This window comes from Zingiber officinale, chromosome 9A (genome assembly GCF_018446385.1).
Source record: "Zingiber officinale cultivar Zhangliang chromosome 9A, Zo_v1.1, whole genome shotgun sequence".
In the NCBI taxonomy this organism is placed as follows: domain Eukaryota; kingdom Viridiplantae; phylum Streptophyta; class Magnoliopsida; order Zingiberales; family Zingiberaceae; genus Zingiber; species Zingiber officinale.
Genome location: NC_056002.1, coordinates 5,265,070 through 5,288,290, shown reverse-complemented (window position 1 = coordinate 5,288,290; position 23,221 = coordinate 5,265,070). Strand labels below are relative to the sequence as shown.

Genomic DNA, 23,221 nt, shown 5'->3' with positions numbered 1-23,221 from the left:
ACGTGGGCCGTGATTGAGTCCAATAATTCGGCCCACGAAGCCCCGTTTATTTTGTTGGATCGAATTAGGGCTTCGCCGAACACAACCATGTATATATACACGTGGATTTGTTGAGCACTTTCTCTGCTACGCGAGGCGCCGCGCCGCGCCGATCTCATTTCTCTTGTTGGTTTGCTTTTACTCGAGCTCGTCGGCGAAGATGGCGTCGACGGCAACTGAATCCGTGCAGTGCTTCGGCAGGAAGAAGACAGCCGTCGCGGTGGCGCACTGCAAGCGAGGCCGTGGCCTGATCAAGGTGAACGGCGTCCCCATCGAGCTGGTGAAGCCGGAGATCCTCCGCCTCAAAGCATTCGAGCCGATCCTCCTCCTCGGGCGGCAGCGGTTCGTGGGAGTTGATATCCGCATCCGCGTCAAGGGCGGTGGTAAGACTTCCCAGATCTATGCCATCCGCCAGAGCATCGCCAAGGCCCTCGTCGCCTACAACCAAAAGTACGTTGACGAGCAGTCCAAGCAGGAGATCAAAGACATCCTCGTGCGCTACGACCGGACCCTTCTCGTTGCTGATCCCCGCCGATGCGAGCCCAAGAAATTTGGTGGTCGTGGCGCTCGCGCTCGTTTCCAGAAATCGTACCGGTAGATCCACAGGGTCAGCAATTTCAAACCTTTCCCTTTTTTTTTCTCATGCTTTTATTTGCTGTTGCTTCTTTGTACGTTGGTTTTGGATCATGTTTAGTGTCTTGATTTTGAACTAGCTTAATCATTTTTTTTGTTTGCCGTTGTTAAAATTAGTTTAAACAAACAATTTGTGTCTTAAAAGATTTCTACAAGTTAGGAATCTGTGTTACTTTCATAATCCGTTTTTTGTGTGATCATAAGCGGATTAAATATGAATATGATTTCCCATTGCATAAGTATAGCTGTTGCTTTTTGAAACAAGGGGAGGGGATGCCCTAAGAGTGTACTCTGGTTAGCAGTTTCTGTGTATTCTGGAGCTAAAAACTCTTGCATTGTCCTTGCTACATGATCCATAAACTGCCTGTTTTTGTTGAAGGTCAAAATGCATGACTATCTTTAGACATTTCTAGCTTTGACATCAGTTTCCTGCGTCCTCATTCTTTGAGCGCAATAGTATTGATTACATAAATCAAAAGGGGTATTTGCCATCTCAAGTGACTAGTTCAAGATCTTTATCCGTATATGTCAGGATGATCTTATCACTTATATAATGTTTCATATAGGTTAATGTTAAAGAGTTGTCCATTTGATGATGATAATGAAACAATCCGTTTGACTGCATAGTTTTTGGCTATAGTGTTGTTAAAGATGTACACATATCTCAGTTCAGTAGTCCAGTTTCAAAATCTCTGGTTGGAGTAAACCCAACCGTGGGCCGGATTCAACGAGTAAAAGCAAATTTCGATCGCTAGATTGATGGTTTTGATTGTTGGGGAGAGATGAGTTTTTATTTTTAAATATTTTTTAAATAATAATACTCTCGAATCGTGAATCGAACCGTGAATCGTAATCGTTTTGGACAATTAAGATTAAGGGTTGATTTGTTAAGATTTGTTGAACTGTCAATTTTGAACTGTGGAACTGTCAGTTCTGAAACTGTCAAGTCCAGCAACAAGGCAGCTTCATATCTGGAGAGCCTTATCACTTTCTGGCTCAATACAAAGAAGTCTCCTGTAGCCGCGGCCCAAGGATATGCATTATCCTTGAAGAAGACGCCAGAAGACACTTGGCCGACATCGAAAAGATCGTTGCAAACCAGCTCATCCACAACATCCTGGAACTCAAGCTTATCCATGACATCAAGGAAGCAGATTTCAGCATCAGAAGTGAACATCCCAAAGGACTCTACTTTAAAGATGCCTTACCCAGCGTCTCAGCTGTAAAGACGTCCTTATTCACAGCTTTTTTGCAACTACAAGACACCATCCAACATATGGTGGACACACCACCATAAGAAGACAGAGCGTGGTGAGCCCAACAAATCCAAAGTAGATTTGCTTTAATAAAAGCAGATTCGAATTCACATGGACTGAGCCTCGGGGAGCCGTCCAAATGAAAAAGAATCTAGCCTTAGCTGTAAAGACTATAGGCTGCGTTGTAAAGCTTGTAAAGGGGTAAGAAAGAGGAACAGATAAGGATACCCGTGAGTGATGACGAGGCTCACAAGTGCACTCAGCTCATCTCTATCCTTCTCCTTCTCTTTTCTATATAACCCTCTAGTTAGCTCATTGCAGAACACACACCGCTTCACGGTACAAGTTCTACTTTGAGAAGTATAAATCTGTAAGTCTTAAGCTCTTAAGCTTTTAAGTTCCTTTTCTTGTAATTTAGTCCTGTACTTTTCTCTTTGGTACATTATCTAAGTTATTTGAAAAGAAGACGTTTCCGCAATTTTATGATATCAGAGCTAATTTTTATGGCTGAGTAAACCCTACTCAGGGTATTCACAGGGGAGAGGATGGGTGAAAGTAGTAATTACCTTTATGTGTTTTTCCTTAAACAATAAAAGACATCTTTCTTTAAAACTCGGATCTAGTGAATTGCAACTGTTGATCAGTTATAGCGAACTCCGAAGGCATGTCTAGCGAATTGCAACTGTTGATCAGTAATAGCAAAAACATGAACTGATATAGTGTCTGAATAACAGGGTCCTAAAGTTTATCAAACTGAAAGTCTTGTGGTAATAAGGCGACCGGGGAACGACGAGTGGATTGCAAAAGAACAGGTCCTAACTTGGTAACAAGGCAAGGGATGCCGATATAAATCCAAGGGCACACCTGTGTGAGCAAGAAAGCTTTTAGAACCTCCTAAGATGTAAGCCACAATTCATAGGAATGATAAACCATAGGGTATAGTTATAATTGTGTCTATGTCTAGACGTTGGGAAGAATATATACAGGAATGGTATACTAAATTTCATACCTCGAACCTAGAATACCTTGATCTAACCAAAACAGAGAAACAGCCTACTAAAAGAGAATTAGCTCATAACCTCTCGGTAATATACGACAGAGTTTGTCTTTCCTGTAGAATCCACCTCAAAAACTTTAAACAAATACAGGAATAACTAGAAGAACTGAAAAAGAAAAACCAAAAACTTAGTGAGGCCGTGAAAAACATCACTAAAGAGGTTTTAGAAAACAAACCATTGACCAAAAGGCAACTTGAAGATCTTATCCTAAAGATAACTGAGCTGGTTCAAGAGTCAAGGGTAGCTGTTCTGGTCCTGAATAACTATCTTGACGCCGCACAAGGCAGCAGCGAAGCACAAAAGCGCGGCATGTAGCCACCGGTGGACGACCAGCTGACTACAAAGGAGGTATTAGCAGTAATAATATTCTTATTAAACAAGCTAATACGCAGATACAGCTTTTGGTCACCATCCTAGAGAAATTTGAATCTCTAGAAGAAAGAATAAAGAAACTTGAAGCAAAGGAAGCTCCAACCCAACAAGCTATTCCAGAAGAAATTGTCAAAAATCTTTCTGAAAGAATCCAAGCCATCTCTATTCACGAAAAGCCAAAGGAGTCAAAAGGAAGGCTAAGAGTTTTTATAGATCCCTTTCAAATATTGAAAGAAGAACAAGCAAAAACTGCAAGAAAGTGATGGCTACGCAAAGCAGAAACCCTCCTGTAACAACAATCACCAGAACAGAAGGGGCGCCTCATCTTTGCCACCATGGAAATTGACTTAACACATGGAAGTCAATTAGTTTATGTTATACCTGATACAATGTTTACAATTTCTGATTTCTACAGAAATATACAGGTATCAATACTGGCACGAGGATATGAAAATTGGAGAAATGGAGAAGCCAACTTACTAGTTACACGAGGACTGGTAGGTCGATTATCTAATACACCTAACGTTGGCTTTGCATATGAAATCCAGAATGTAGTTGACTACTTAGCAAGCCATGGTGTAAGGGCTCTTCCAGGAAGAAGTTATAACACCAGGGATGTCTTAGGGCAGAACTGGGTTATAAGACAATCAACTGTTAACCTGCCCATGCAGCCTACAGAAGTGAACACAAGAAACATGCTTGATGGAAGTGTGTCACTACAGTTTAACCAATATCAAGCAGCAACCACATCATCTCCACCTAAATTCAATTTAAAGGACGAGGAGATACAATCAGATGAAGAAGAGTTGACAAGCCATACTATTGCAGTACTTGTGGAAGAAGAAAGATATTCTCCTGAATTGCCGGTCAAAAGAATATCTTCGCTCGCACAACTCCCTATTAGACGAACACCAGGAGCTGCGGGGTATGATATCTCTATTACTCATGCACAAGATATACCTGCTCTTGGTAGGTCTTTATTATCAACTCGCATTTGTATACAAATTCTACAAAACACCTATGCAAGAATAGTCCCCCGATCAAGCACTGCCTTAAGGGGCATTATTATAATGGGAGGCGTCATCGACTCAGACTATCGAGGAGAAGTCAAGGTTATGGCTTTCAACACAACAAATGAAGATATATTTCTTAACAAACAGGAATGCATTGCTCAGCTTATCATAGAGCATATTGTCAGAATTTATCAATCCATTCGCGGAAGATGGTGGGGAAGAAGTAATAGCTGCAGGTAGCAGTAGTGGTATTACAAAACCAACAGATTGAGTTTTTGATTATCCACAATTACAGCAGCTGCAAGAACAAGTTTATTCTCAAGCAGAATCTGCATATAGGCCACCTGCTGATACAACAATGAATCCTGTTGGTTACCCCCCAAACCGTGCTCCCAAAGATGAGCCCGTAAGTATTGCAGTTCCACCCACGACCAAGACAAAATTCAAGCATAATGATCAGAATGAATGGTGGAATTTACCTACAGCCCATCAACAAACAGGGGCAATTCTTACACTCCCCCCCAGCTACACAGAATAGAGGATGCCTTTTTAAGATGGGAAGCAGTTACTAAAAACGTAGTAGCCTTACAGAATTTCAGAGACCCTCAAGACAAGGCCGACTATATTGAAAACCTGCTAGGAGAGACAGAAAGATTAACCTGGATACAGTGGCGAATGACTTACCCAAATGAGTATCAAGAGTTAATCAATTCTAGTGACGGAAGAAATGACACGCAGAATATTATTTCCCAAATAAGAAGAGTATTCTTACTAGAAGATCCATTTCAAGGATCAACTGATATGCAAGATAGGGCATATAGAGATCTGGAAAGACTTAGCTGTCAACAGGTAAAAGATCTTATTCCATTTCTAACTGATTATATGCATCTTGCTTCGAAAATAGGAAGGTTATTTACTGGACCAGAACTATCTGAAAAATTCTGGCTAAAACTTCCTGGAGAATTGGGTCGTCGTATTAAAGCAGTATTCGAAGAAAAGTTCCAAGGCAATACTATGGGAGTGCATCCCAGAGTTATATTTACTTACAAATATCTAGAGGAAGAATACAAGAAGGCAGCTTTTAGCAAATCTCTTAAAGATTTATCCTTCTGCAATCAAATGCCCATCCCTGGATATTATAAAGACCCAAAGAAGAAATATGGACTCAGAAAGTCCACCACTTACAAGGGCAAGCCTCATCAGACATATGCAAGAGTAGAGAAAAAGAAACATCTACTATGAAACAAGAAGTGCAAGTGTTTCCTTTGTGGTGAAGAAGGTCATTTTGCACGAGATTGCCCTAAAGAATTCAAGAATACAAAGAGAGTGGCTCTTTTTGAATGATTGGAAATCCTGATGACTATGAAATCCTGTCTGTACAAGAAGGAGATGAGCCCTCAGACGCTATATTTAGTATATAAGAGCGAGAAGACCACCAGGTGAACACTGTTCTTAATCAAGAATTTCTATTTGTTTTTATAGAACAAACAAATTCCTACATAATAGGAAAAACAGAAGGGTGACAACCTATGGTAAAAATACCGAAGGTTCGCCATGACTGCAATCATATATGGGAAATCAATGGAGAGATAGCATCCCCCTACCAAAAATGTACGTGTTGCAAAAGGGAGACGATGCAGAGGCACCGTATGCACTGTAGTACTTGCCATATAACTTCATGCGGTATGTGTACAAGAAATTATTTCGACATGAGCATACCTATAGAATGGTCAGTACCAGTTCCTTTCTCTCCAACTACATTGATCCAAGAGCAACAAAATTATATTGCATGGTCAGCAGCAGAAATTGAAAGGTTAAAGCAAGAAGTTATCAGCACCAAATTATTAGCAGAAATTCAGATTAAAGCATTAAAGAAAGAATTTACTGCTGAAAAGGAAGAAATGTTGAGAATTAGTAGTGCCAACACCTTAGAAGTCTGCACTGAAAATGAAGAACTTCATTTTAAAATTGACTGTCTGGAATTAGAGAACAAAGATTTATTAAAAAGATTGGAGAAAGGCAAGGAATCCTTCAATCATGAGGAAGAAGATGAAGAAATATGTGAAGAAGAAATACATGTCCTAATTGATTCAGGAAGGGAGAAAATATTCTCTATGGAAGAGGCAAAACAACCAAGACCCAAAACAAATGGCCTTTTTAACTTGGTTGTAGAACTTTCTATCCCAGGGGTGGATAGCTTCAAAGTAACGCCATCCTTGACACCGGCGCTACCACCTGCTGTATTGATCAGGTATCCATACCTCCTCATGCCATTGAAGATAATACTTTTGTTGTTAATTTCAGTGGTATAAACTCAAAGACAACAGCTAACAAGAAGTTGAGGTACGGAAATATGAAGATTGGGGAACATCAATTCAGAATACACTATACTTATGCTTTCCCACTCACATTGGATTAGGGTATTCTGAATTGATGTTCCCCAATCTTCATATTAACGTACCTCAACTTCTTGTTAGCTGTTTTCTTTGAGTTTATACCACAGAAATTAACAACAAAAGTATTATCTTCAATGGCAAGAGGAGATATGGATACCTGATCAATACAGCAGGTGGTAGCGTCGGTGTCAAGGATGGCGTTTACTTTGAAGCTATCCACCCCTGGGATAGAAAGCTCTACAACCAAGTTAAAAAGGCCATTTGTTTTGGGTCTTGGTTGTTTTGCCTCTTCCATAGAGAATATTTTCTCTCTTCCTGAATCAATTAGGACATGTATTTCTTCATCTTCTTCCTCAGGATTGAAGGATTCCTTGCTTTTCTCCAATCTTTTTAATAAATCTTTGTTCTCTAATTCCAGGCGGTCAATTTTAAAATGAAGTTCTTCATTTTCAGTGCAGACTTCTAAGGTGTTGGCACTACTAATTCTCAGCATTTCTTCCTTTTCAGCAGTAAATTTTTTCTTTAATGCTTCAATCTGAATTTCTGCTAATAATTTGGTGCTGATAACTTCTTGCTTTAACCTTTCAATTTCTGCTGCTGACCATGCAATATAATTTTGTTGCTCTTGGATCAATGTAGTTGGAGAGAAAGGAACTGGTACTGACCTTTCTATAGGTATGCTCATGTCGAAATAATTTCTTGTACACATACCACATGAAGTTATATGGCAAGTACTACAGTGCATATGGTGCCTCTGCATCGTCTCCCTTTTGCAACACGTATATTTTTGGTAGGGGGATGCTATCTCTCCATTGATTTCCCATATATGATTGCAGTCATGCTGAACCTTCGGTATTTTTACCATAGGTTGCCACCCTTCTGTTTTTCCTATCATGTAGGAATTTGTCTGTTCTATAAAAACAAATAGAAATTCTTGATTAAGAACAGTGTTCACCTGGTGGTTTTCTCGCTCTGATATATTAAATATAGCGTCTGAGGGCTCATCGCCTTCTTGTACAGACAGGATTTCATAGTCATCAGGAATTTCCAATCCTTCAAAAAGAGCCACTCTCTTTGTATTCTTGAATTCTTTAGGGCAATCTCGTGCAAAATGATCTTCTTCACCACAAAGGAAACACTTGCACTTCTTGTTTCGTAGTAGATGTTTCTTTTTCTCTACTCTTGCATGTGTCTGATGAGGCTTGCCCTTGTAAGTGGTGGATTTTCTGAGTCCATATTTCTTCTTTGGGTCTTTATAATATCCAGGGATGGGCATTTGATTGCAGAAGGATAAATCTTTAAGGGATTTGCTAAAAGCTGCCTTCTTGTATTCTTCCTCTAAATATTTGTAGGTAAATATAACTCTGGGATGCACTCCCATAGTATTGCCCTGGTACTTTTCTTCGAATGCTGCTTTAATACGACGACCCAATTCTCCAGAAAGTTTTAGCCAGAATTTTTCAGATAGTTCTGGTCCAGTAAATAACCTTCCTGTTTTCGAAGCAAGATGCATATAATCAGTTAGAAATGGAATAAGATCTTTTACCTGTTGACAGCTAAGTCTTTCCAGATCTCTATATGCCCTATCTTGCATATCAGTTGATCCTTGAAATGGATCTTCTAGTAAGAATACTCTTCTTATTTGGGAAATAATATTCTGCGTGTCATTTCTTCCGTCACTAGAATTGATTAACTCTTGATACTCATTTGGGTAAGTCATTCGCCACTGTATCCAGGTTAATCTTTCTGTCTCTCCTAGCAGGTTTTCAATATAGTCGGCCTTGTCTTGAGGGTCTCTGAAATTCTGTAAGGCTACTACGTTTTTAGTAACTGCTGGGGAGTGTAAGAATTGCCCCTGTTTGTTGATGGGCTGTAGGTAAATTCCACCATTCATTCTGATCATTATGCTTGAATTTTGTCTTGGTCGTGGGTGGAACTGCAATACTTACGGGCTCATCTTTGGGAGCACGGTTTGGGGGGTAACCAACAGGATTCATTGTTGTATCAGCAGGTGGCCTATATGCAGATTCTGCTTGAGAATAAACTTGTTCTTGCAGCTGCTGTAATTGTGGATAATCAAAAACTCAATCTGTTGGTTTTGTAATACCACTACTGCTACCTGCAGCTATTACTTCTTCCCCACCATCTTCCGCGAATGGATTGATAAATTCATCTTCAGAAATTGGAGAATGAGGTGAATCCTGCAAAGCTAGATATTGCAGGTAATCAAGATAATCATTATCATCAGTATCAGTGGTTATTTCTGTAAACATACACAGAAATTGCCCTGAATTTGAGGAAGCTTGTGAAGAGGATGGCATGGCATCAAGTTCTGCTTGTAACTGTCGTCTATATTCCCTTGAAGTTCTTAATTGCCGTCGTGAAATAGCAAAACTGCGCTCCATTGATGGAGGGCCGTCTAATAAATTCAGATATGTCTCTTCTTCATAAAATTTATGTTGCTCTATTGCATACTGTCTTGCTCTCTTTTGCATTGCCAGCATTTGTTCGTCAGTGACAGGTTCTTTTTGTTGAGTTTTGGAACGGCTTGCTTTATATTCTTCAGCCTTTGAACAGGTTGCTTCATATTCTTCCGCACAATCGTCATCACTACAACAGTTATGACAACCAAGGCAGGCAGGATTAGCTTTATAACTAGAGCAAACCTGGTTTCTCGTTGTTGAACCAAATCCGGATGTCCCTCTGTTCGTTGAACCCAATAACTCAACCTCCCTTACATCTGGTGTGGCAATATGCTCTATGATAAGCTGAGCAATGCATTCCTGTTTGTTAAGAAATATATCTTCATTTGTTGTGTTGAAAGTCATAACCTTGACTTTTCCTCGATAGTCTGAGTCGATGACGCCTCCCATTATAATAATGCCCCTTAAGGCAGTGCTTGATCGGGGGATTATTCTTGCATAGGTGTTTTGTGGAATTTGTATACAAATGTCAGTTGATAATAAAGACCTACCAAGAGCAGGTATATCTTGTGCATGAGTAATAGAGATATCATACCCCGCAGCTCCTGGTGTTCGTCTAATAGGGAGTTGTGCGAGCGAAGATATTCTTTTGACCAGCAATTCAGGAGAATATCTTTCTTCTTCCACAAGTACTGCAATAGTATGGCTTGTCAATTCTTCTTCATCTGATTGTATCTCCTCGTCCTTTAAATTGAATTTAGGTGGAGATGATGTGGTTGCTGCTTGATATTGGTTAAACTGTAGTGACACACTTCCATCAAGCATGTTTCTTGTGTTAACTTCTGTAGGCTGCATGGGCAGGTTAACAGTTGATTGTCTTATAACCCAGTTATGCCCTAAGACATCCCTGGTGTTATAACTTCTTCCTGGAAGAGCCCTTACACCATGGCTTGCTAAGTAGTCAACTACATTCTGGATTTCATATGCAAAACCAACGTTAGGTATATTAGATAATCGACCTACCAGTCCTCGTGTAACTAGTAAGTTGGCTTCTCCATTTCTCCAGTTTTCATATCCTCGTGCCAGTATTGATATCTGTATATTTCTGTAGAAATCAGAAATTGTAAGCATTGTATCAGGTATAACATAAACTAATTGACTTCCATGTGTTAAGTCAATTTCCATGGTGGCAAAGATGGCTTGATCACCGTGCCATCTGTTGTCTCTAAAAACAACCAGTGCCAATGTTCCTTCTTCTTGTCTGTGCAGAATTTGAATTCTTACTTGTATTACCCCCATATGAAGGAAACGCATACCACTTCTTTGGAGTTGAGTAAAGCTTTCTGGTTGTATGAATGCTCTATCAACTTGATTGCTGGTGACAAGTATTGCTTCTTCTGACCTATGAACATACACCCTATGGTGTACATCATCTCTTCGTGAATGATATAAGACTTCAGCTGGTACTATTGAGGCTCTTTCTTGCATTGAAAGCCGAAGCTGAGTCTGAGGGTCAAGCTGTTGTTCTAGGGCATTGTTGTAGCTTCTCCCAGCTATCCTTCTTGTTATTCGCTGTATAGCTCTTTGCGCATTATATCTACGCCTTTGACCTTGTCTGTATTCTCGTACTTGGTCTTCAAAGAGCGGTGCCCCTTCTGTTCTGGTGATTGTTGTTACAGGAGGGTTTCTGCTTTTCGTAGCCATCACTTTTTGCAGTTTTTGCTTGTTCTTCTTACAATATTTGAAAGGGATCTGTAAAAACTCTTAGCCTTCCTTTTGACTCCTTTGGCTTTTCGTGAATAGAGATGACTTGGATTCTTTCAGAAAGATTTTTGACAATTTCTTCTGGAAGAGCTTGTTGGGCTGGAGCTTCCTTTGCTTCAAGTTTCTTTATTCTTTCTTCTAGAGATTCAAGTTTCTCTAGGATGGTGACCAAAAGCTGTATCTGCGTATTAGCTTGTTTAATAAGAATATTATTACTGTTAATACCTCTTTTGTAGTCAGCTGGTGCTTCTATGCCTTCAGTAGCTTGAAGTGCTTCTTTGTATGAGCTTGTGGCTTTAGTGTTTATATAGCTCATGAAAATATCCAACTTTCAACCTTTTGTAACATGGTTTCTACCTTGTCAACCTTTTGTTTCAATTCTTCTGATAACTGTAGCACTTGTTGTTCTTTCTGCTTTGGCTGTTCAGTTATCTTTAGGATAAGATCTTCAAGTTATCTTTTGGTCAATGGTTTGTTTTCTAAAACCTCTTTAGTGATGTTTTTCACGGCCTCACTAAGTTTTTGGTTTTCCTTTTGCAGTTCTTCTAGTTCTTCCTGTATTTGTTTAAAGTTTTTGAGGTGAATTCTACAGGAAAGACAAACTCTGTCGTATATTACCGAGAGGTTATGAGCTAATTCTCTTTTAGTAGGCTGTTTATCTGTTTTGGCTAGATCAATAGATCAAGGTATTCTAGGTTCGAGGTATGGGATTTAGTTTACCATTCCTGTATATGTTCTTCCCAACGTCTAGACATAGACACAATTATAACTGTACCCTATGGTTTATCATTCCTATGAATTGTGGCTTACAGCTTAGGAGGTTCTAAAAGCTTTCTTGCTCACACAGGTGTGCCCTTGGATTTATATCAGCATCCCTTGCTTTGTTACCAAGTTAGGACCTGTTCTTTTGCAATCCACTCGTCGTTCCCCGGTCGCCTTATTACCACAAGACTTTTAGTTTGATAAACTTTAGGACCCTGTTATTCAGACACTATATCAGTTCATGTTTTTGCTATAACTGATCAACAGTTGCAATTCGCTAGACATGCCTTCGGAGTTCGCTATAACTGATCAACTGTTGCAATTCGCTAGATCCGAGTTTTAAAGAAAGATGTCTTTTATTGTTTAAGGAAAAACACATAAAGGTAATTACTACTTTCACCCATCCTCTCCCCTGTGAATACCCTGAGTAGGGTTTACTCAGCCATAAAAATTAACTCTGATACCATAACGTGCGGAAACGTCTTCTTTTCAAATAACTTAGATAATGTACCAAAGAGAAAAGTACAGGACTAAATTACAAGAAAAGGAACTTAAAAGCTTAAGACTTACAGATTTATATTTCTCAAAGTAGAACTTGTACCGTGAAGCGGTGTGTGTTCTGCAATGAGCTAACTAGAGGGTTATATAGAAAAGAGAAGGAGAAGGATAGAGATGAGCTGAGTGCACTTGTGGGCCTCGTCATCACTCACGGGTATCCTTATCTGTTCCTCTTTCTTATCCCTTTACAAGCTTTATAACGCAGCCTATAGTTTTTACAGCTAAGGCTAGATTCTTTTTCATTTGGACGGCTCCCCGAGGCTCAGTCCATGTGAATTCGAATATGCTTTTGTTAAAGCAAATCTACTTTGGATTTGTTGGGCTCACCACGCTCTGTCTTCTTATGGTGGTGTGTCCACCATATGTTGGATGGTGTCTTGTAGTTGCAGAAAAGCTGTGAATAAGGACGCCTTTACAGCTGAGACGCTGGGTAAGGCATCTTTAAAGTAGAGTCATTTGGGATGTTCACTTCTGATGCTGAAATCTGCTTCCTTGATGTCATGAATAAGCTTGAGCTCCAGGATGTTGTGGATGAGTTGGTTTGCAACGGTCTTTTCGATGTCGGCCAAGTGTCTTCTTCAAGGATAGTGTATACCCTTGGGCCGCGGCTACAGGAGACTTCTTTGTATTGAGCCAGAAAGTGATAAGGCTCTCCAGATATGAAGCTGCCTTGTTGCTGGGCTTGGCCTGCAACTGATGAATTGCTTCCTCCCATTGTTGTATTATCAATTCGTCTTCGTTTGAAAGGGTCCATGGCCCTGCAATAAAAGAAACCTAGCGTGATAATGTGTCAGCCAAGGTATTGTCTTTACCTTCTATGTGCTGGAAGTGGACAGGAATGCCTAATCCAGTGATAAAGTCCATAAATGCTATCCAGCGGACACGCGACGGTTTGTTTTGCGCAGTTTTGTTAAAGAAGCTTATAATTGCCTGACAATCTGTTCGAATAAGAAGCTCCTCCTTATCAAGATAATATATCTTAAGCTGTTCATGCAATTCATTATGGCATGAATTTTTGCGTCAATAGTGGATTTTAATGGGGAAAACTTGCCGCTTGCATAAGTACTTATTGATTCTGCAGTCTTTGGATCATATTTCTGAGGTTTCCATTTCAGAACCCCTCCCCATCCTTCCATGCAACCGTTTAAGTCTAGCAGAGATCTGATATGCTTTCGGAAAGAATCTTGCATTTGAGAGGTAATATGCTTAAGTGGTCGGTCCTCAATAATCAGATCTGGATTCTTAATATTTAGGTTAAATTGTTGCTCTAACTTTTAATTCTTAATTTTTTTTTATTATTAAAGATTAATGGTGGAAAATGATAAACAACAGGAGGTAGAATTGAAGCGGAAGTCTAATGATATTATTTGAGATTATGGGGTATTGTATTGTAAAGAAAAAAGAAATTGGTTCATATAAGAGGTTTATCAAAGAAGTTTATTGGATGAAACATCATATTGCATCTGATGAAGACAAAAAAGAGTAAGAGTTTATCTTGAAAATAACAAGAATAGTAAGTGAGAAAGGGTGGAAGAACTAAAAGAAAAGATGATGTAAGTAATATAGGTGTTGATGTAAAGGATGAAGATTATCCAAGTGAGAGAGATTCTTTTTTAAAAAAAAAGTGAAAGCATCTCAGGCCCTATTGATAAGTGGACATTTTTTAGGAATCTCGGAGAAAAGGTAACCAATCGAGATTCACTAAGATATGTGTTTAATGTATTTTTTAGGATTACTGAATGAGCATCATTAGTAAATGTTTATTATATCTCTAAAGTTCATGAAATAAGATGTGTAGATTTGAAGGAGCCTATGCACACTATTGCCTTAAAGGCAAAATTGGACGAACCAGATTCTGAATCTTCTCTCGATGATGATGAAACGACATACATGATAAGAAATTTTAAAAGATTATTTAAAACTAATAAATTTAATTAAGAATAGGGTAATAGAAGGAAGAGAAAGATAAGATACTATCACTGTAATGAAGAAGGGCACGTGAAAGACAAGTGCCCTAAATTGAAAAGCAAGGACAAGGACAAGGAGAAGAATAAGAAGCCAGCTCAGACCAACTATAATCTAAAGGCGACGTGGGATGAAATGTCGTCCAAATCAAAAATCAAAGTCATCGCCGGACTTGCGTTAGTGGCAAGTCACTAGAAAGATGAAGACGAAGCAAGCTTATTCTCAATGAGCATCGAGAACATCGATGACGGAGGAGCAACATCAGAAGGAAGTAGCACTTTAGAGGGAGTTTCAGACCATATGATCGACAAGATAAGTCAGGTACGGTCTCTACCTTCTGATAAGTTATTTCTCTTTATAAAAATGTTATCAAACAATTCTTGCAAATTATAAATAGAAAAAAAAAATTATTAAAAGAAAATAATTAGTTAAACTCTAGTAATGACTTGTCGATTAGAGGATTTTAACAAACTAAAATTAGAAAATGAAAATTTAAAGAAACAAATATAAAATTTGAAAAATTGTTCTACTTACATTCCTTCAAAAGTAAGAAATAATTCATGACTTAAGTGGCATATTAGATATCACATGGGCAAATTTAAAAAATATCACAGAAATATATCCTTAAGAAAAATTTTTAATTAATCCAATAGATAGGAATTTATATTAGGTTTCAAAAACATGCTTAGATTAAATTGTTATGTTTTAAAGTTAGATCAAGAGTTTTTAGAAAGAAAATTAAATATTTAATTTATTTAAAAGATTTTTTTTAGAAATGATTGTATAATAATCAAGAAAGTTTAGTGTCTCGTCGTAACCTGGAAGTTAAAGTACTGAAATTAATATTTAATTAACTAATCGTTAAACATGTAATTAAAAATTATCTAATGCTTTTAAACAAATTATTTGTCAAAATTTAAATTATTTAGAAGTTAAATTTTTAGTTATTCAAAAATTTTAAAATGTTTTATGTTTAATTTTTTTGCGAAGTTGTTTTCAAAAATTATCATTTTTCTGAAAAGTTTTGTTTTGAAAAAAATTTATGTTTACTCAACCCTTAGTAAAGTTTTTTAAATTTTTTAAAATTCATTATAAGATTTCAGATTTTTCAAAAAAAAAAATAATTTTCTGAAAAGTGGTGCTTCCCTTAGACTTTGGTTAGATTTATTTTTCAAAGGATTTGCGAATACTCTAATTTTAATGTGATCAAAGGGAGAGACATGAAAATTAAGTCTAAAGGGAGGGTGACATTAATTATTGCACATTATTATTTGTAAAATTTACTTTGTTATTATTGACTTATGTTTTTTTCCTCTAACTTAACTTGGGTTCTTTACATTAAAAAGGCGAAGATTGTTAGTACTCCAAGGTAGTTTTGATGTGATCAATCAAGTCAGGTTAGGTCATATTAGTATTTAACTTCTGTGTCTAAGTGTGCAAGAACTTAAAAGCACAGGAAGTTGAGCGAAAGACGTAGTTAGTGAGAAGGACGGTATGAGAGAGAGCAGGCGGGCTCGGTGCGTCCGAGGGACGAAGCGTTGCGGAAGAGCATGTTGGATCGATCGCACCTGAAAGGGGGGGGTGAATCACATAAATGCAATTTCCCTCTTTTGTTTTGCAAAACAATATTAGTCCAATAAACCTACAAGACAAGCGTTAGCATTATTATAATTAGAGAGTAGTAATTAGTTCCTGTTCTCCCTAGGCTAGGAACTAGTCAAGATCTCAGTTTAGGGATTCAAAATGGACTTAAATTGGATCGATGTCTACTGCCCCCTCAACCGGGATGCATCCTCACAAAGTCACTCTCCTTCAGTGACTTACCTTAACTTATCAACTTGTTAGATATTCGGTCAGCCCGTCGACCTGTATGGACTTCATGTCAGCTATCCGGTCAGCCCGTTGATCTATTTGGACTTCCTCAGACCTGTCCACTCTTGCACATTGAGTTAGTACAATAGATAAAATATTAAAGTAAAACAGTGTCAACTTATTTTAGGATTCGCTGGTCCGGTCGGTTACACATTATCTAAGGTCACCTCCCTAGGGTTGACTAGCTTCACTCACTAGGACTTCCATTACCTGGTTTCACTCACCATGATTTTCTCCACCTAGCTTCATTCACTAGGGTCTGGCTTCACTCACCAGGACTTCCATCACCTAGTTTCACTCACTAGGGTCCGGCTTCATTCACCAAGACTTCCACCACATAGTTTCACTCACTTGCTTATCCTTCGGTTAAGACTTATCCTTGCTAGTCATCTAGTCCTGACTAGACTACTCTCTTCCAAATATCAAGTCTTGTTTGAATTAACCTTTGGTCAAATTGATCAAATTTGAGTGCATTGTCAAACATCGAACCCCTAGAGGTCAATTACACCAATAGAATACACTAGCAGACGAGAAGAAGGCGCGCAGTGTTTCCGAGCAATGAGAAGCTGAAGTGGAGACTGCTCGAAGGTTGGATAATAGGTTCGGGTGAGTCATATTCTTGATGGCCAAAATCACCTAAGCAAGTGGAATCGAAGCATAAGACCCCGACCAATGCTAGCGGAACCGGAACGGAAGACTAGGATTGAAAGTCAATAGGAAGTTGACTTACTCGGTCTGAGTGCCTAGACCAAGAATTTCATCCAAATGCGACGTGGTGCATTTCATTGCGACGGGGATAAAAATTTTATCCCCCTCTAGGCGTCTGAAACCCTTTTAGGCTCTCCGACCCGAGCTATAAATATAGTCCTGGTCCCAGTAGCTCAGAATAATGCTTGTAAATAATTCTTTTTTAGTTTTGTTCTGTAATTAAGTGCTTCAACTGTTTTAAGAGACTTCTCCGTCTGAAGGAGGTTATTTAGTGAACTTCAATTTCCTTTGATTAACAATCTCCTTATTGCAAATCAAATAACTTTTTTGTGCCGCTTCTTTTTAAACAATTTCTTAATTTTTTTTATACAGTGTTTAGTTTAGTAAACCTGTAAAGTTCGTGAAAGATTTGTTTTTTTTCTTATGCAGGCTCATCTCCTCTAGTTGGCCGTCAAGAGACCTACAAACGATTCCGAGCATACTTCCCCCCTCATATCTTGCCACTGCACTAATAGCTAGTAGTCATTCATGATTTATCTCCTCTGTATTGGCCTAGGGACGAGTTGGTAGTGGCGCTGGAAGTGAATGATTTGCCTTTTGTCACATGTATAGATGATTTAGAAGATTAGTTATGTTTGGTTCTGTTGACTTGTTATTACATTGAATTGAAACTTCAATTTTTTTTTTTAACTTGCACTTTTAGTATAAATAATGATATTATATTTTTATTATTAATATGAAGATGAATTTTTATTAATTATTTTAATTTATCTTTTTTTTAATTGTATAAATCTTGAAAAATTTCAAGTACTTTGGTGGTTGAGGCAGTAAGCGATCACGGATCACCTCATCACCGTCTATCATTTTTTACAATACTAAATTTAAATAAATATTTTTTACTATATACTATATCATCTTTACAATTTTCATTATCTTTATTTTTTTATTATTATTTTCTTCTCTCTTTTCTTTATTTTAAAAATTTTTTCTCTTCTCGTAATATCTACTTGTGATTATCCAATCCATTTCTTTTATTTTTTTTCCTAAATTAAATAATATTTTAATATTTAAAGAATATATTTTATTTAATTTATATTAACTTTTCCTAAATATAGAATTTATCTTAAATTTTACCTAAAGAAAATCTTTCCATTAACTCCTCTATCTATTACTTAATATATTTAAATTTATGGATAATATTTTTTTAAAATTTAGAAAATTAAATTTATTCCTTCAATATTAAAATATTATTTAATTTAGAAAAGTTAAATAAAGTAGATGAATTAAATTATGAAAATTAGATATTACAACGAAAGAAAAAAAAATAATAAAAAGAAGTAAAAGAGAGTGAATAAAATAATAAAAAATATAGATATTGAAAATTTTAAGATAATCGATATAGTATATAATGAAAAGTGATTGTTTAAATTTAATAAAGAGAATGATTTATTTTAAATTTTAAAAATATTATAAAGAAATTGATATGGATATTTTAAGAGTATATACATCAGTTCCCTAAAGACATAATTTATTTTAAATTTTATATTTTACATAAACAAATATTTACATCAACTATACTATTTATTTTTTAAATTTAGATTTCATAAATATTATTTTTTGTAAATTTAGAGAATGAAATTTATTCTTTAAAGATTAAGATATCATTCAATTTGAGAGAGAGAAAAATAAATTAAATATATTGGATAATGAAAAATAGATATTATATAAGAAGAGAAAAAAATAATTAAAAAAAATAAAAAAGAGAATAAAATAATAATAAAAATAAAGATAATAAAATTTTTAGCATAACAAATATTATGTGTAATGAAAAATAATTGTCTAATAAATTTAATAAAGTAAATGATTTATTTTAAATTTTAGAGATATTTATAGAGAAATGGATGAAAATATTTAGAAAAGTATTATTTATGAAAATTTAAATTAAAAAAAAATAAGTAGCGAGGTGGGTGGAAAGATTTTTTATTTAAAATATAAAATTGAAGATAATTCTGTGTTTTTAAAAAAAAGTTGATATGCGTATCGTTATAATTGCCTCATTAGGTCCCTTCAAATTTAAAATTACGAATAAATAAATATATAAGATAATATAAAATGAATTTTATAAAATATTTATTAAGGTAGACCTTTTTAATTAATTACGATGACTTGGCCAAGTCATGTCATGACTAATCTAACTCGTTCATTTTTCTTATGGAAGACACGTCACTAATGACAGTTTCGATAATTGATCGACACGTTACCTGTTGGCCCGACCCCACACTAAGCCTAAGGTCCTACCACACACGACCACGCTTCCAGGAAGGTGGCAAGCGTATTGCTAATAATAATATTATTATTATTATTATTATTAGAGAAAATTTTATTTTACCATCTATAATTTGTTCACATTTCTATTTTACCCATTATTATTTAGAGTATTCTGCTATGCCCATCATAAGATGAACAATAAAAGTACAACGCTCCTCCCGTGGATCACGTTACATGCACTTGGTACCCCCACGGACTGGATCAGTTGGAAGGGTGCCTGATATTTGTAACGAAGGTTCAGGGGTCGAGGGTCATTAGTTACACACGTATATAAAATCTCAGTCTGCTACGTTTTAAATTCCACTCAACCTCCAGTCACCCCTCCTGCCCGCTTAACCGTGATTTACCTCCTTTGGATATCTGTGGGGCCGGACCCAGGGTGCTGCTAAGGTGGCGGTTTCACCTTTTGCAACGTTACATGCACTAGGTGTCCCCACGGGTTAGATCAACTGGAAGGGTGCCTAATACTTACAACGAAGGTTGAGGGGTCGAGAGTCACCAGTTGTACACGGGCGTAAAATCTCGATTTATTACGTTTTAAATTTCACTTGATCCCCAGTCATCCCTCCTGCCCAATTTAATCATGATTTACCCCCTCTGAATATTTATGGGGCCGGATTCAAGCGGCCGCTTAGGTGACGGTTCTTTTTTTTTTTTTTTTTTTTTTTTTTTGCAACGTTACATGCACTAGGCATTTCATCGAAACAGAATTAAAAGATATTTCGAAATGCCCACGTTTTTGTCGCCTTTTCAAAATTATATTATCAATTACCCTTACGTTTTAACTACCGTCTAAAATTTTGATATTGTTAAATTGTCACTAAATTTTATGTAATATTATTTTAAATTGCCAAAATTGCTTTCTATGAGAGAGGGGGTTATGTAATCTTTCTTATGTCATGAAACTACTCGTTCCTTTGTGTGCAAGGTTCTCCCTCAAAATTGTATTTAAACACGATTTGATGAAAAACACCCTCAACTATCCATATTGCAAAAGACGATTTGCTCACCTTCAACATCTCCGCCAACCCATTCCTAGATAACACGGAGGAACCCTCAACTATCCATGACATCACATGCGATGGGTATCTGCAAAAAATAGCATTTTCATTTGGAGTATGTTGTTAACTATCGAGATAAAATTTAGTATTCCAAAGTATCAAGGGGTAAAATAAAAAGTTTCTATTATTGTACATTTCAAAACCAGAAGCAGCTCCACAGGAAAACCCGAAGCAAGCCCACAACAATTGCAGTGGGCAGTCGGTCAGCGAGCAATAACCAATAACGCTACAAAGCCGAACCGATCTCATCCTTATCCGAAACCCCACCGATGACCGACCTCTTCCTACGCTGATCTCACGCTCTCCGAATCCCCCCTATAAAATCCACGCCTGAGTCCCGATCCATCGGCGCACGGCATCACGGTTGCTTCGGGCTTGACGGAGAGCTGCAGGCGAGGAGGAGGAGGCGTTCGCGAAAATGTCCGACATAGCTCTTCTGGTGGCCGAGGACTACGAGGAGAGGAGGAGGAGGAGGAGCGAGGGGTGGGAGAAGGAGGAGAAGCGCGTCCGCTTCTTGGCTACCTTCTCTGCCATGGAGGTGGCGAGGAAGACGGCGGCGATGGCCTTGAAGGAAGTGCGCCGGGCGGTGGAGCCGAGGAGCTCCGTCGGGTCCGCCGCCTTCGACGGGCTCTTCTCCGCTTAGTGGATCCATCGTCGAATTCAAAATCCAAATCTGGTTTTGAAAGGGGGAAAAAACTGGGGACGTGTAAATATTTCTATGTTTCTGATGTAAAAAAATATGGAACATAAAGCGGAATAATTGCGGTTAATTTAAATAAAAAGAAGAAATCAGGGATGTTATCGGATCCGGATTTTACCCGAATCGCCCTTTTACATAGCAGAGAGACGAGAAAGCGGATACCTCACAAAATGGTACCCCTCCGTCGCCTACTCTGCGCCGCCGCCGCCCGCCCCTTCTCCTCTGTGGCGCCCGAGGCCCGCACGCAGAGGATCCAGCAGATCGCCGATGATCTTCTTTCCCTGACGGAGGAGGAGCGCAAGGACTACTCTATCCTGTTCCGTCTCCGCCTCGGACTCCACAATCTGGTGCAGTCCGGCGCCGGGCTGCCCTCCGCTGCGCCGGGTCAGGCGGCCGAAGCTGCGAGCGTGGTCGAGGAGAAGGAGAAGACTGCGTTCGACATTAAGCTGGAGAAGTTCGACGCGGCGGCCAAGATCAAGGTCATCAAGGAGGTGAGAACGTTCACCGATTTGGGGCTGAAAGAGGCCAAGGAGCTGGTGGAGAAGGCCCCCGTCGTGCTCAAGACCGGGGTGACAAAGGAGGAGGCGGAGGCGATCGCTGCCAAACTCAAGGCGGTCGGCGCCACTATCGCGCTGGAGTAGAAACATAAGTCAAGGTCTCAACTTTACACCATTTTCATGTTCATTGTTGCCTATCTTCAGCAAGGAAACTGGTTGAACTAATTGAATGCATTTTTTTTTGTTGTTTTGTTTCGAGCACAAACTAAAAGACTTGATGATTCTGTTGGCCTGTTCTCAGTTTTCTCCTAAAACAAACACAGTCCTTCAGTGTAGAATCAATGGTTGCTGCAAGTTCATTATCTTGTTTTAGCTAAAGTGACACTAATTGGTATTTTAATCTAAGAACTAAGCTTCTGTGTTGTTCATGTGATGTTCATTCTTAACCTAATTAACATGTTGCCTTCCATATTGTCATATTTCTCACTTCTATTATCTGTTCATTCTGATCTTTCTTTGATATTTGCTCTATGCATGTAAGAATCATCTTATCTTACTTGAGATGAAAATAATATGCTTCCTTTTGTGTTTCTTCTATGTTAGTATCAGATATCTTTTCATTCCAGTCTAAGCATGTGTATATTTCATTTTGATCATATCTGATAGTTGCTACAAAGTCAGTGAAGAAAAAGGTTAAGAGTTGCATTAGGTTAGTCCAGACGGACGCCCTCAAGATTATTTAAACCCTGGATATAGATCTTAATCCTTTTTTTTTGTTTTTTTTTTGCTTGGATAAGATTGTCATGTAGCTGATTCCAAATGGTTGGGACAATCAATTACGTGGTTGTTTAAAATTACAGTGTGGATAATAGGTACAAAGTCACTGTCTCGGCAAATGATTTCCTTTAGTGTAGTTAAGTACTCATCCAGGTATCTCTCACAGTCCGTCCCCGAATTATGTGATGGGAGGAAAATCACAGAGATCAGCTTATAGTCAACCGCCAAGTGGTTAGGGGTTGGAAGGAGTTTTTTTCCTGAATTGATCTCTAGTTCATTGTAATAAATCTGCCACCCTCTAACTAACTGGATATCTCACGGGAACTAATTAACTAGTATGTGCCTCAACTGAAATGTGATCAATGGCAAGTTAATCCATGGTTTAGGATTTTTCATCCAGGAGTTTGGTAGCTTTGTACAAAGTACTTGAACGGCTAGTAGTTAACTGAGTCTGTATCTCGACTGAGTGCAAACGTGATCGATAACAAGTGAAACATGGTTCATGGTTTTCCAATTTCCATTCAGAACTGAAGTTAGTAGTAAAGATTACTGGAAGCTAGAATCAGTTTTGGCCTGCTTTAATTTTTAGGAAATACGATGAAAGAATCAGTTTTCTTGAATGTAGCTCCAAAGTGCAGATCAAGCTGGTTTTGGCATTACGCAATACCGATATGTTTTCTGTGCTCATAAACCTTGACATGGAGGTGTAAATGGTACTCGAGCTTCCGAGCTAAAGTTCGGTAACTACTTGCTAGATGTTGGGATTCTATGAAGTGTTGTTTGCATACAGTAACTTTGCGTTAAGCATCTTGTTGGTGAAATGGGTTTCCCAAAAAGAGCAACAACGCTGGATGTTGGGCAACACACCGCTGCTCAAAACTTCAATGCCAACATTGCTTTGAAGTTTCCTTCGGTCAATGCTTCCAGCGCCGATGTCGTCATCTCCAATTCTCATCCTTTGCCTTTTAGTGAGAAACAACAAGGAGAAAGCAAGAAAATTATGTATACTAACGAAACAAGTAAGATGAAACAACACAAT

General features: G+C 38.0%; 3 protein-coding genes across 3 annotated transcripts; all 3 read left to right on the top strand.

The window, feature by feature from the left end:
- Window positions 1-105: 105 nt before the first annotated feature.
- LOC122018627 (40S ribosomal protein S16-like) lies at window positions 106-17,528 on the top strand. The gene is made up of 2 exons (XM_042575997.1): window positions 106-646; window positions 17,249-17,528. The coding sequence occupies exon 1, from the start codon at window positions 200-202 to the stop codon at window positions 635-637; it is 438 nt and encodes a 145-aa protein (XP_042431931.1). The 5' UTR covers window positions 106-199; the 3' UTR covers window positions 638-646; window positions 17,249-17,528.
- Window positions 17,529-20,626: 3,098 nt separating this feature from the next.
- LOC122021537 lies at window positions 20,627-21,031 on the top strand. Its single transcript, XM_042579661.1, has one exon. It carries the CDS (start codon window positions 20,627-20,629, stop codon window positions 20,849-20,851), a length of 225 nt encoding a protein of 74 aa, XP_042435595.1. The 3' UTR covers window positions 20,852-21,031.
- On the top strand, window positions 20,995-21,833 carry LOC122021536 (50S ribosomal protein L7/L12-like). Its single transcript, XM_042579659.1, has one exon. It carries the CDS (start codon window positions 21,004-21,006, stop codon window positions 21,547-21,549), a length of 546 nt encoding a protein of 181 aa, XP_042435593.1. The 5' UTR covers window positions 20,995-21,003; the 3' UTR covers window positions 21,550-21,833.
- Window positions 21,834-23,221: the final 1,388 nt, after the last annotated feature.